At 42.1% G+C, this 13,350-nt stretch overlaps 1 protein-coding gene across 4 annotated transcripts in view; it reads left to right on the forward strand.

Annotated features, from left to right (window-relative positions):
- shank2b (SH3 and multiple ankyrin repeat domains 2b) overlaps window positions 1–13,350 on the forward strand; it is a 153,528-nt gene that overhangs the window by 61,208 nt on the left and 78,970 nt on the right. For all 4 annotated transcript variants that reach the window (XM_026377669.1, XM_026377666.1, XM_026377667.1 and 1 more), the window contains exons 9-10: window positions 2,017–2,094; window positions 9,322–9,388. In XM_026377669.1, coding sequence (XP_026233454.1) covers window positions 2,017–2,094; window positions 9,322–9,388 — 145 coding nt within the window. The remainder of the gene's footprint in view (window positions 1–2,016; window positions 2,095–9,321; window positions 9,389–13,350) is intronic.

Raw genomic sequence — 13,350 nt, forward strand, 5'->3', positions numbered from 1 at the left:
CCACTGGTGTATTTGAATCAAAGCGAGCATTTAGTTCCACTTAAGAAACATAATTCTGCTTCTATTTCAAAGGAGCCATACGCTTTTGACCTTTTTGACATTGCCTTAACACCATCTTCCACCATTTATTGGATATTTAGAGCGTTGTGGAGAAGGTTGGAAGTGTGAAATTCAGCTTTTGCTTTGGTGTCGGTGCATGAAGTTGGTAAAGGCTCATTTTAAAATGTAATATATTCTTAAAGGAGGAGGCTTCATAAATGCTTTATGACCAGCTCATTGGCTCCAAGTGAACATTTAAACCTTTAAAAATGGCTCCCACATACAGGATATAGTATACATTATCAAAAGACTCAGTAATTAACTAAGAAGCCTGGCACTGTCGAACAGTTCAGTAGTACATTTGTTGGGAACTATTTTTAGCTGTGAGTGTTTGTGGCAGCAGGACAGTGAGTGTGGAAGTGAATCAAAGTAAACTGATGAAGGAGCATGTCAGCCACTATAACAGTACATCTCACTGATGTCTCTTCAGTAGATGTAGGACAGCAGTGGCGCTCTGAGGTCCATTTATATTTGGACAGTAACATTTTTGTCATTTTGGCTCTGATGGAAAAAACATGATCACTTATTAAATGTTAGTTTTAGGACATGAACATCAGCAGATGCCTAATTTCCTTCCCTGGTGATAATCTGCCAGGTCTTTACTGCAGCTGTCACTTCCTGCTTGTCCTTGATGCATTTTACTTTCAGGAAGTGCAAACGTAAAGAAGGTGTCACTGTTGAGGACCATATGAGGTTTCGATATTCACACAGGATCAGGTCATTGTTGGTTTGGAGTAAATATGACCAGCATTAACCCTGAAAACCGAATGATTATAAAAGATAAAACCACGTGGACCCTGAGAAGGCGAGTTGGTAAAATGGTAAAACAGTGAGAAGAGTGGATTCAACCTGGATTATTCTGGGATTGTTCTGTATGTTCTTACTCCTCCTAATAGTTTTCTGAACACAGTGCAGAGTGTTGCATAAAAACTACAAAAGCAAAAGATCCACATCAGAACTGTGCTGTGTACTGACCTGCAGTCACTAATACAACATGAAATGCACAAGAAAAATCCATTGGAAGTTTCCCCGCTCTCCAGGCTGCTGCACCCTGGATTATCCTCAGCACCGTGGACATTAGAGATTTGACCTTTCTCACATTTGCTCACTTTGTCTCTCACCTCTTTTTGTTCTCCTCTTCCAACTATGCTGCCCATGTTTTAATTCACAGTGCTGTAATATGTCACACATTTTCAAAGCTTCCCTTTCAAAGCACAATATATAAAGAGAGAGAGAGAGAAACATGTCGTGGGATTGCTACACTCCAGATGGAAATGTCCATGAGTAAAAATAACACACTCATGCGTCTCTTAAAATAAGATGTTAAATGTCTAATCGCTGAGTTGTTTGTAATGCCGACAACACGGTACACATTATGGTTGTGTATCAGTATCTGCGTGAGACTCGCAGCATTTTTCAACTCTCAATAGCTTATTGTGGATCTAAAAAAAGTATTTATATTCGTGTGTGTGCGCAGTACATGCGTGGTTGAGCACTTTGTGGGCGATTTGTGCAGTAGATTCAAACCCCTCAGCACTCTCCATTTCTCTGTTCTTCTCTCTCTCTCTCTCTCTCTCTCTCCCTCCATCTCTCTCTACCTCTCTCATTCTCACTCCCTCTTTCTCTTTGAGTGGAGGAATAGATACACACTTAACAGCCAGTGGAGCTCCATTCCTGACATAGGTAGTTGTTCTGTTGTTTTTCCTCATATTTCTGTGTCAGTGGTGTGTAGATGTTCAACCACACTGACCGGTTCCTGCTCTTCTGACTTTTTCTTTTGCTTTGGGAGAATTCTGCTCATGTCAGTGGAAGCTAATCATCCTCTCTCCTGAACAAAGTAGGAGAATTAAAGGATTTCAGTGTTGTTTGAGACATTATCTCTGCTTAATTTAAATAATTTCTCTCTTTCATCTCCAGGATAATTGTGCCAGAGTGCTGCTTGTTCGTGGAGCTGACAAAGAAGTGAAGAACTACAACAGCCAGAGTCCATTTCAGGTAGAGTTAAAAAAGCACAACACCACTCATCTTCACTACCATTTGTATGTAAGTGATCATAGTAGATCAATTTCAGCTTCAGAGAAACATTTATAGTAGCTGCACATTTTCTTCATCTCATTTGTTACCATGGCAACAGTGCAAAATGGTCAAGGTCAGTTGAAACCAGGGATTGCAAATGTCTTTCTGGCCAAGATTAGATTTGTTTTATTCAAACTGTATTTGGAGGAAAACTGAGAGCGAGCGGCAAACTTCGACAGCGTCTGTTTAGTCATTTTGCTTCTTCTCCTTGAGCGTATGTCTTTACACATTCAAAACACTGTAGTATTACAAAAACCTCAACTTTGAATAATGCAGGAAACACGACTGGAACTGCATTTTGAGTTTATTCCACCTGTTCAGAAAAGGTTTTAATTAAAGCAGAAAGAGTTTTTAATTAATTAATATGAAAATCATTGGCACTGAATCTTGTTTGTATGACACTAGTTGGAGTGTAGAAAGTTAAACCAATATAAAAATGCTCCTATAATCCATGAAAGGATCAATTATTTTACTTTAGTGCATCTAAAAATGATCCATAATTGTACAGAAAGTGCTACAGTTTGAGTGTTTGTGCATAATTATGTGAGCTGGTGTCACCAGTGTGCATGTGCATCTGTACTGGTATGTTTGTGTTTGTAATGTTTGATGTGTGTATGCTTCAGCAGCACAGGCATCTGGGGGGAAAACCCAGCAGAGTTATGGTCTGCAAAGCTGCAATTTTTGACTCATAACCTACGCCTGAGTTACAAAAGAGCATTATTCAGGCAGGCATTTATGAAAGGCAGTCCCACGGGGTCCTCGAGTCCTCTACAGCCACTCCAGTGGAGCGCTTCATTAGCTGGAGCGCTTCACAAAGGGAGTGAGCCCAGGTCGGTAGGAGATCACATCAGTGTCTTAGTCAGAGACTGAGCGTTGAACTACGGTGCAAAGTTTGCAGCTGTGGCCTAGATTTAGATTTCGCTGCCATGTTGCTGTTCGTATGCAGCTTCATTTCTCTCCACGTGATGCTTCACTTTCATTTGCAGGTTCCAGAATCAATAATCTGCTCTTTTGCAGTTTGTAATAAGAACCTCACACTGAGAATATTCATCCAGTGAGAATTACTAACAGTATGGAATGAAAGAAAAGTATGAAGTCAACAGCTCAGTTGATGTTCAACTGCGCTGACAGGTGACAAATTCTAAACGTAACAGGTCTACGTTTTCTCTTTTATCCCAGTTTTATGTCTAAGGTTAAGGTCACATTTGAAATACCATGTGTAACATTGCAAACATGGTTATTGACATGTCTGTATAGAAGATCAGGTTTCTGATTGGTCAGGCAGCACATCTGTTATGTTCACTTACTGCTGATGCACTGAAATATAATCCACTGTTTGATTCATGTGTGCTTGTGCATATTGGGTTGGTCGGGGCCGTTCTTCCTACACCTTGATGATCCCTCTGCGTTCGCAGCATCAACAGGCCTGTTTGTCTACACGTCACATTAACCACGGGAAAACTCCCAGTGGCACATTCGGTTTCTCACATGCATCATCTGTTTGAATACACCATAGACCTTGATCACAACCTGGAGACAAAATTGTACAGTGGAGAAACAGAACAGATGCAGATGCCTTTGTACATGGATGCTCAGTAAAATGAGTTACGTTTCGTACATGTACTTTCGTACTTTTAATCACAGTGATTGCGTTTATTAATTCTTACAACATGTACAAATCTTCTCTTATAATAGTAAAGTAATATTGATGACAAGATCCTGGGCAGTACAATGAAGGCCCTGGTAAAACTATTTTTCCATATAAAAACACAACATCTCCTCAAAAGCTGAATAGTTTTTCATCACTTTCAGAGCTTAGTGTTCATCTCTTGAATTAAAGAACTAGTTATTATCTGCAGCCAACAGTTTGTACCAGCTTTCAACTAACATACAGGCAGAAATCTGTTGTTGGAGACAAACAGCAGTTCCTCTCCTGACAGAAGCCTCAATAGCAGAACAACAAGCAGCCACTAGACATGCTGTGGACTCTCACTTGTTTTCGAGTGGAGAAACTCGCTCTCTTGCTCTTACTATCTTTATCACTGTTGCACTCTCCACCTACACATGGAGCCAGGAGCTGAATCCAACAAGTTTGTGCCTGTTTTCTCAGCGCCCAGCATTCTGGGAAATGTAGGAAATCACTGAAGTGGACATAGAATTGGTGCATGAAAGGTAATGATTTAATTACCAAACCATGTAAAACCAGGATTCACTAACTATCAAACACTTATTAAAACTGTCCAAGTTTGTCAGGATTTTTGTCTGGCCACAAAAAATGCAGATAAACCACAGCTACTTGTGACTCTTGCTTTCAGTCTGCAGGGATTTTCTTCTGTTCACTCAGCACAGCGATTGGCGGATAAAGTCACACAGTCAGTCAGTGCTTCACTTTATCCCAGACTTGTCCCATGTGGTCAGGGTTTGGGCTGCGAGCAGGCCAGTCCAGGTCTTCCACCCAAAACTGGGAAAATTATTTTTTTTAGTTGGACAAATGCAAAACATATGGTTCAACTGAGTAATCTCTGAAGTAGCAGAGAGGATCAATGTGTAATTGTAAATCAGAAAAGATGTAACTGTACACTTCTGTCCACTAGTATAGGAACATTTTGATATTTACCTTCATCTATGCTAAAGATGCAGGTGGGAGCATACTGCTGCACAGGATATTAACAGTAGGTCTTTAGGTTTTCTCCTGAAACGAGTGCTGATGAGGAATTCCTTTTTATTTACACTGTGCTCCTCAAGCATTAGTCGAACCATCTCTACAGAGAGTGGGCACTCTGCACACTTGTCAATTCAACAGAGGGAACTGCTTGGAAACACCATCATTAGGAGCCAAATTAACAATTGGAAAGTGCAAATGTTAATAAGCAGTGATTGCCACAGCTGAACAAGGCACGCTTGTGTTGTGCTGCTGCGTGTGCTCTTAATTAGGACACTGTGTGGGTGTGCGGCCATGCCATTTGATAATATCATGTGTCAGTTCAGTGTCTGACTGTGTGTGTGTGTGTGTGTGTGTGTGTGTGTGTGTGTGTGTGTGTGTGTGCAGTGGTTTAGCCTGATAACTATTGTTGCATAGAACAAAAGAAAACGAATTTGAGCAGAGCCGAAGCACTGAAAACTCCCATCATCCTCTCTGAGTGCTCCGTTCTCTGGATAGAGAGCTTTCTAATAGATAAAAGGGGAATTTCTTTATTTAACAATCCCCTCAGACAATCCTCTCCACTTATTCGACTCTTCTTTGCTCTTTTGTCTCCTCACACTGAGTTTGCATCTCTCCAATCTGACCCGTGTCCTTTCTTCCTCTACAATACCTCATTTCATTTAGCTTTCCTCCTTTCGCTCCAGTTTCACCTCCACGCTCTTCAGACGTGCGTCTGCACGTTCACCGATGCCATTCTTCTAATCTAACTTCGCTCTCTGTTCCTCATTATCTCGTCTATTTCCACTTTGTTCTTCCCCACTTTCTGTCCTGCCCTCTTTACCCCCACACGTTCCCTCGTTCTTCTGCCCTTGGCACACAGTAAGTCAGACATGATGTTTCCATCTGCTTTATTTTCTCTCTTATTATTCAGACACGTGCAGTGAATTGCAGTCACTGCTCTCATGTCATGTACTGTAATACTGCATGTATCATCAGAACATTCAGTTTTTTAAAGCAATAGCAGATAGTTGTAGTAAATATATTTTTTACTTGACTCAGCTTTGCTCCCAGTGAACAGCTGAATGTATTAGTTCATGTAGGTGCTGATTATAGGAGGCCAGAGCTGCTGTTGACCGGCTGGTTTGTCCCTGACGAAAAGCAAATGTTGAAAATTGTAAAGATTAAACAACTTTAGTTCATATTGTTTTTTAATAGTTATAGTATGTGGTTGACATATGCTGACAGTTTCTAATATAATTAGACATCCACTAATAAACTATTCTGATTGCGTCAGCACCATCAGCTGGTGAAGGGGCTGATTCTGCTTTTTTCAAGTATACTTTTATTCATGAGCTTAAAAATCTGTAGAGAAAGTTCAGGATATGTCTAATTATGAAGTAAAACCTTCTGAATTGAATTAATATTGGGTTTATTGACCCCTCCTGAAAACTTTATGAGCAAAATGTCCCTTAGGTTCACATGAATTCACCCAAACATGCTCAGAGGGAATAATGAAGACATGTCCCAGTCCTTCAGTACTGGAGCAACTTTCTGCTTGTAGAAGTTGTAACTCAACACCTGAGCTGGATGTTGCAATTAAAATCTTGCTGGTGCTAAGACGCCCGGGTCTTTTCTCCTTCCTGTCCCGGACTTTTGTTCTTCATTGATTCTGGACTGATTTTCTGCCTCCTGCATCCTCATCCCCGCTCTTGGTTTTGATCTGGCAGACTTGTTACCTCTGCTGATGTTCCACTCGACTGCAAGTGGCTCACAACGCTGCTCCACCTCCTTCCCATCCCCCTCCCACTTACTTCTGTGTTATACACAACCATTTGTCTCCATGACAACCAGGGGAGAACAGGAAAAGAATCAATGTGGGGGCGGTGATGGTGGTGATGGCAGTAGTGGTGATGGTGGGCGGTGGAATGATAATGAGGGATAAATTGTGACTGTGTTTTCTTATAAGTTACCTGGTTTCTAATCAGACCTCATCAACTAAGCATCTTGTGCAGCTCTTTTCAACCTCTAGTTTAAATCAACTTTTATTAAAACATCTCCCTTTTAGCTTCTTCCGCTCTAGTTTCCTCTCAGCAACATTATTTAAAGGTAAACTACAACTAGGCCAGTGTGAAGTCGGTGCAGAGAGGCGTTCAGAAGTCAAATGATTTAATGGGATTGGGTGATGAGCATGAACTGCTGCTGGAATGCGTGATTAAAATCCTTCACCCAAACGTCTACGCTTCAGCGAACTCCAACAGCGCTGTGGCTGCAAGTGGCTTCATCTGGAGCTCACTGCTTTCTGTAAATGGAGGAAAATTCTTTCCTGCATGACGTTTCATGATGTTTAGATGTTGTTATAGTAAAAATATTCTTTATTTTGGCAGAGAACAGAATCAGTTATGTCAAATAGTTCAAAGGCAGATGGTGGAAGTCGGGCCCCGGCTTCAGTGCACAGATTTGCGTCACTCTATTGACGCAAACTGGACCATCATATGTATAAGTGGTCCTTGACATACCAGTGTGTATAGGTACATCATCACCTGTGAAGGCTGCGCTGCTTCAACAGAGTCGTTGTGTGAACTGCTGTTGATTTAAAGCAGCATTATTCCTTATTTTAGAAATAATTCTTTCTGTAAAAATCACTCCCGCATTTGTTTTACTAGAAAACCTGGATAACAAACTGGAGCTGTGGAGTTTAATGTGCCACATGAATGTCTGCTGAAAGTTGAGTTTCATTATGAAAATATGCAATTTTGTCTACACAACGAAAATAATGTCTTTGTACCAGTGTCAGACTGTAGTCGGTGAGCCAATCAAACCCTGACAAAACAACTGTGGACAGTTGCATTAATGCAGCACTGTTTTCTTGCCTGAGGGTTAATTACTGATGTCACTTATCTTTAATTTAACTGCTTAAGGATCATCTGGCTGATCTTGACTCTTCAGTGTGTCTGGTCCTATGGCTGCTCCTCTTTTTTAGTCTTCAGTCTTTATGAGTACAGTGTTAATATAAGCAGTAAAACCAGTCCCTAGTGTGAACGGACTTCTTTTAATTACCATTAAACATGTGTGAGGGTGGGGCAGTGACGTCTCTGTGACATCTCACCATCATCAGATCATTCACATGCTCCATGATGTGATTAATGGGGACGTCTGGAGTTTCTTCTCTAATTTCACTTGGTAATACGAAGGCATTCTTCAGTGCACCGCTGATACTGTTCAAAGAAAAACTGTCAGTTTGCATCAGACAACAATTAGTTCAGCATCAGTCTTAGGACGCTGTGGGATTGACGACTTCATCTGTCACGTCTTCCTCACGTGGTACTCGGTCCTTTCCACTGAGCCTGTTCTGGGATCAAGCTTCCTCTGGGAGAATAGCCTGTCATAGATTTGTCACACACTGCAGCATGTACTATGGGAGATCCTGAAAACGAGTGGGAGATCCAGCCAATTCACCATGAAGGATACGTCCCCTCCTCCGTCTCCTGCACAGGAAACATCACATTTGCCACAGTAGCTTGAAGAAGCACAGAACTGCATTTATTGACTCACACTGTACAGAAGTTCAAAGCCAGCATTTATTTTCTGGGGGAAAATCTGAAGCAAGTTGTATATTAATGCAGTATGTTGAAAAATTCAAGAGGATGTGAACTAGTGGAAAACCTCTCCATTAGAGACTCCCAAGTGCCTCTTCTCAGAAATGCTGTGTTTTTATTTATATGTGGAAAAGGTCAACTGTGGAGGGAGGGAGCAAAATATTACTACTCCAGCCAAACTCGGCTTTAATAACACACGGGCTCCATCACTCAGCTTCCACCGCTTTCTCTTCCTCCTGGAGAGATTTGTTCTCCAGGAGTCAGAGCAGGCATGAGGCTTATGTAATGTTGCTCAGTTTCCCTTGAGGTTGTGTGTGTGTGTGTGTGTGTGTGTGTGTGTGTGTGTGTGTGTGTGTGTGTGTGTGTGTGTGTGTGTGTGTGTGTGTGTGTGTGTGTGTGTGTGTACTGTAAACCCTGTAACACTCCACGAGCTCTGCGCCTGCAGGAGCGACTGTAAGCAGCAACATGACAACAGCGTGATCTGGGTCACCGACGGTGTCGAACAGCCCACTTCAGAGGAAACCTCTCTACTGCCACCTGGTGGACACACAGAAACTCACTACTTTGTGTCCAGTACATCAGAATCACTTTAATTTGGCAAGACGAGTTCAGAGAATGTGTGTTTTTAAAGATTCCTTGTTAACAAACCAACATTTTGGGTCATGACATGAGCTGTGTAAAGCTCAGCCAGTGCAGTTTTCTTTAGGTTTCCATGGAACCAGTTTTCTCTGGTAAAAGATGTGTTTACATATATACTGTAGCAAGACATGCAGAAGGATGAGCTGTTAGAGTGTAGTGATGTGTCAGGTGTATTTTCATAAAACTAGTGTTCTGAACATATTGTGATGTCCTGCTGTTCCAATGTTTCTGTTTCACTCTCTTGTCTCTGCCTGTTTCTGTGTCCAGGTTGCCATCATCGCTGGAAACTTTGAGCTCGCTGAACTCATCAAGAACCACAAAGAGACAGATATAGGTGAGTAGCAAAGCAGTAGATTGTCCTTTCCTCTCTTTCATCCATCTATCACCTGTTATCCTGCTGCCACCCAGCACGTATTCCTGAATCCTCCCCAGGATACATTTCAAATCCCTCCATGGTTTGATCCCACTAAATGACCTCCCAGTATAATCCCCCTGTGTGGGATTATGAGCGCTGTGCCAAGAGGATAAAAGTTGATGTTTACAGCAGGATGATCTCGGCCGGTTAGACCAGGAGAGGTGATCAATACCTCGACCAGTGAGAGCTTTTGATTGGTGTATTAATGGTGTTTGAATTCAAATGAATCTGTTGATGGATTTATTGATTCTTCTGTTGATTTCTGTAGTTTTTTTTATCCATATCAAGCTTTTTTAACTATATTTGAGTGTGTTAGTATAGATTAAGTACTTGGAAACTAGGCAGCTTTTCAGCAATATTTAAATTGTATTGAGTTGATTCAGCATTAGTGGAATTCGCTAAACTCGTAGCATGTTTCCACCACATGGTACCAACTCATCTTGACTCCACCCACTTAGATTTTCACTACAAATACAGTAGTACCCCCTCAGAGTACCTGCTTGTCATAGAGATGCTGCACAAACCTGCTGTGAAACTGCCAACACACACGGGAACACGGAGGATCCTGAAGGAATGTTGTTCTTCTTCCTCAGAACAGTTAGTTTCAGAAGAGACTGAAGGTAAAAAGATGAAGAACTGCTGAAAAAAATCTGCAGAGTTTGGAAAATACGACTGCAGTTACAGTAGTGAAGCTTCTCTGAGCAGTCAGTAGTCGGCAGCAGGGTTTTCAAGAGCAGCTGAGCTGGTGACATGCAGTAGAAAAGTCACAGTGAGGTAAATGGGTCTGAGTGATGACGTTTGGGTCCAAACTGTACGGTACTGACCCAGGTGTCACAACTCTTGCAAAACGTGTCAAGTCAACTGAGCCAAATTCACAGAGGCACAAAGATGGGAACAGGGTTTTATAGGTTTGTTCAGTTTGTTACATTCAGACAATGTGAACATTGTTGATATTAGGTGAGAAATCAAGCAGGTGGAACCTCTAATACAGTTACAATCACACCTTTGGTTGCAGCTTGTTAGAGTCCTTTTAGTTGAAGATTACATTAAATAGCGAGATGGTGTATATACAGTATGAGAGTTATTTCACTCGGCATCTGTGTGTGCGAGGGAACGAGAGGGAGGTGAGAAGACGAGAAAGATTTGTCACGAACATACAAAAATGAAAAAAGAGCAATTTTTTGATCAATTTCCATGTTTTTTTTTTTTTTTTCATAACGCTATTTTTTACCTTCGTTGCTTAGTTGCCTCAGTTACTCACTTATTAAGTTCTGGAGCAGCAGATTGGTGATGGCAACAGACTCGGCTCCGATTTAACACCTGATAGGACGGCGTTTTTCAGTTTCCATGCAATTCAAACAGCCATAAAGCATTAAACACTTAAAATCACTCACTTTTCTTTGGCCTGTTTAAACTGCCGTGTCAGTGTTTGCAGGTTGTGTCGATGGTTTAATACATGGAGAGTGAAAAGAGAAAATGTCGCTGTCCCCCGGAATGAACACAGAGAATTACTGAGAAACTGGCCTGGGCCTGTAGAGTCGATTGTGAAGAGCAGAGATAGCATGAGGATTACAGGGCCTTAGAGAAAATGAGAAAAAAGATGAACAAATAAATAAATATATAAAGGAGCACAGAGAAAGATGAGGTTGGAGGGAAAGAATGGAGAGAGAGAGGGAGAGAGAGAGAAATCTAATCTAAAGATGTAATCCTGCAATAGTTTCCCTGTCTAGTCCATGCCACCCGCCACACAGCAGCAACCCGGTGAATCATCACAGCGCTGCAGGATTACCCCCAAAAAGCCCCCCCCACTGTCAACATCTGCACCGCAACAAACACCACCACCTCCATCCAACGATAGCTTTACAAGGCTCCAGATATGAGCCAGGATAAGCAGAACGTGCTCAGCTAGTCGGTGGGGAATCGTCCCCTCGTCTTCACACAGGTTTGTTCACTCTACTGTGGATTTTGGGATGGGACACGTTTACTTCTGGTTGCCCTATTGGCCACCATGGGGTCAGCCTGCTGCAAAGGTGGGCACCCCACCCCCACCCCTACTCCTCACTCCTTACTTCCATCAATCCCTCACTGCTCCACCTTAAACTAACTTGCAGCCCCGCCCGCTCCTCCAGCTACTGGCTGACTGTGTGTGTGAGTGACAGATTGCACATGTGGTCTGAACTCCATAAGCTCTGTGGCCTCCACACTTTCTCCTGCTTACTGTCTTCAGATGATGTTCAGCCACACAAATCCACTGTTACATTACATCATGTTTTTATATTTGAATATATCAACGACCAACTGGGCAACGGACCTGGTCTATAGGGACCCAGGCCCCCCCTCTGTCACTTTGTGTCAGTTAGTTTGCAGCGGTTACTCTATAAATACAATAAATAAGTTTTAGTATGTGAGAAACATTGAAAAGGCCTTAAAGGAGCTCTCCACTGATTCACTTGATAAAGTGACTTTCTTAACAATCTTTATCTGACTTCACACGACGTCCTCTGCCGACAGGAAAACTCTCCAGCTTCTTCACATCTGAAAACAAACTATGCTGCAGTCTTCCTGTGTACATCTCATGTTCCTGAAAGGTATTAATTTACTGAGCTTCTGGCTGTTTGTCCTCCTGTCGTCCTCTCAGCTTCAGGAGCAGAGAGGACAGGATGTTGCTGTGCATTAAATTAATGGATGCCTCAGTGTTCAGACATTTAGTTGATCAACAGAACAATAATCATTGAAATTAGACCTTTTATATACAGTACATACTATTGTATGTATATAATAGTCTACACACTGGGACATGGGGCCCCATAGTGTGTTATTCCAGGACTGTACATTGTCCATAATTTGCTTCACCCACACCTGAATCAATTCCACATTGATCCCACGTGGTCAGAATTATTTGATATCCACAGGCACCAGCACGATAAAGTCAAATAATTCCAGACAAAACCTTGTGGGAAAAATATAAATGTGGTTATGTGCGTACAGATGGTGTCGGGTGACAGTTGGAGATGCAGATGTTTGCAGTTGTGAGCATCAACAGTCTGTTTCCTGCATGTACTGCATACTGAATTTAATTCACAGCCGCTCTGCCCACAGAGAGTTATTCAGATCAAACCTTCAGATTCAGCACATGAATATCTGTCTGTCACATCTGACTGTGCTGCCGTGGAAGGATGTGAGTCTGCAGTGACGACCTCGGTGTTAGTGGCTGATAAACGCAGGTTAATGCATGAGAGAAGCGAAGAAGTGAGCAGCAGTGTCACACATTATTAGTATCTTAATTTAGTGGTTATGTGAGCTCTTGTGTGAGCTGTGGAAGCTCTTCATCAGCCAGTTATATCATCTACTTTATTTGAGTTTATTACCCAGAGGTGACTAATCTAACTTCAGTTACAAGTGCTTGAATACAGCGAATTATCAGATCAGTGGGACGTTCAGTGTTGCCATCATTTCTGGATGGAATGATGTGCAAAGGCAGATGAAGCTGTGAAGTAGGACACAATGTGACTAGGGGAGGAGAAAGAAGATTCTCAAAGGACACTAACAACCATTTACTGTACATACGCAGCCTGACGGTCTTCATGCATGAATGTGTGTGTGACCTATATACTGTAGTGTAAGTTAGGTCTTCACAGGGCTGGAAACGTCTCGTCTTCAACTTCAGCCTGAGACAGCAGCGAGTGCCGAGGCTTTGGAAGACGTGTCTCCTGCACCGGCCACAATGTTCATGTCCAGCTGCCCTAAATAATTACAGAGTAGTAGTAGTAGCACCTCACACGTCTTTAATGCAATACCTGTCCTGCTGAGAGAGAAGCTCCTGAAGATGCAGGTTGACTCCTCCACTTCCTGGATTACTGACCACCCGACAGACAGACCAC

This window comes from Anabas testudineus, chromosome 3 (genome assembly GCF_900324465.2).
Source record: "Anabas testudineus chromosome 3, fAnaTes1.2, whole genome shotgun sequence".
NCBI lineage: Eukaryota > Metazoa > Chordata > Actinopteri > Anabantiformes > Anabantidae > Anabas > Anabas testudineus.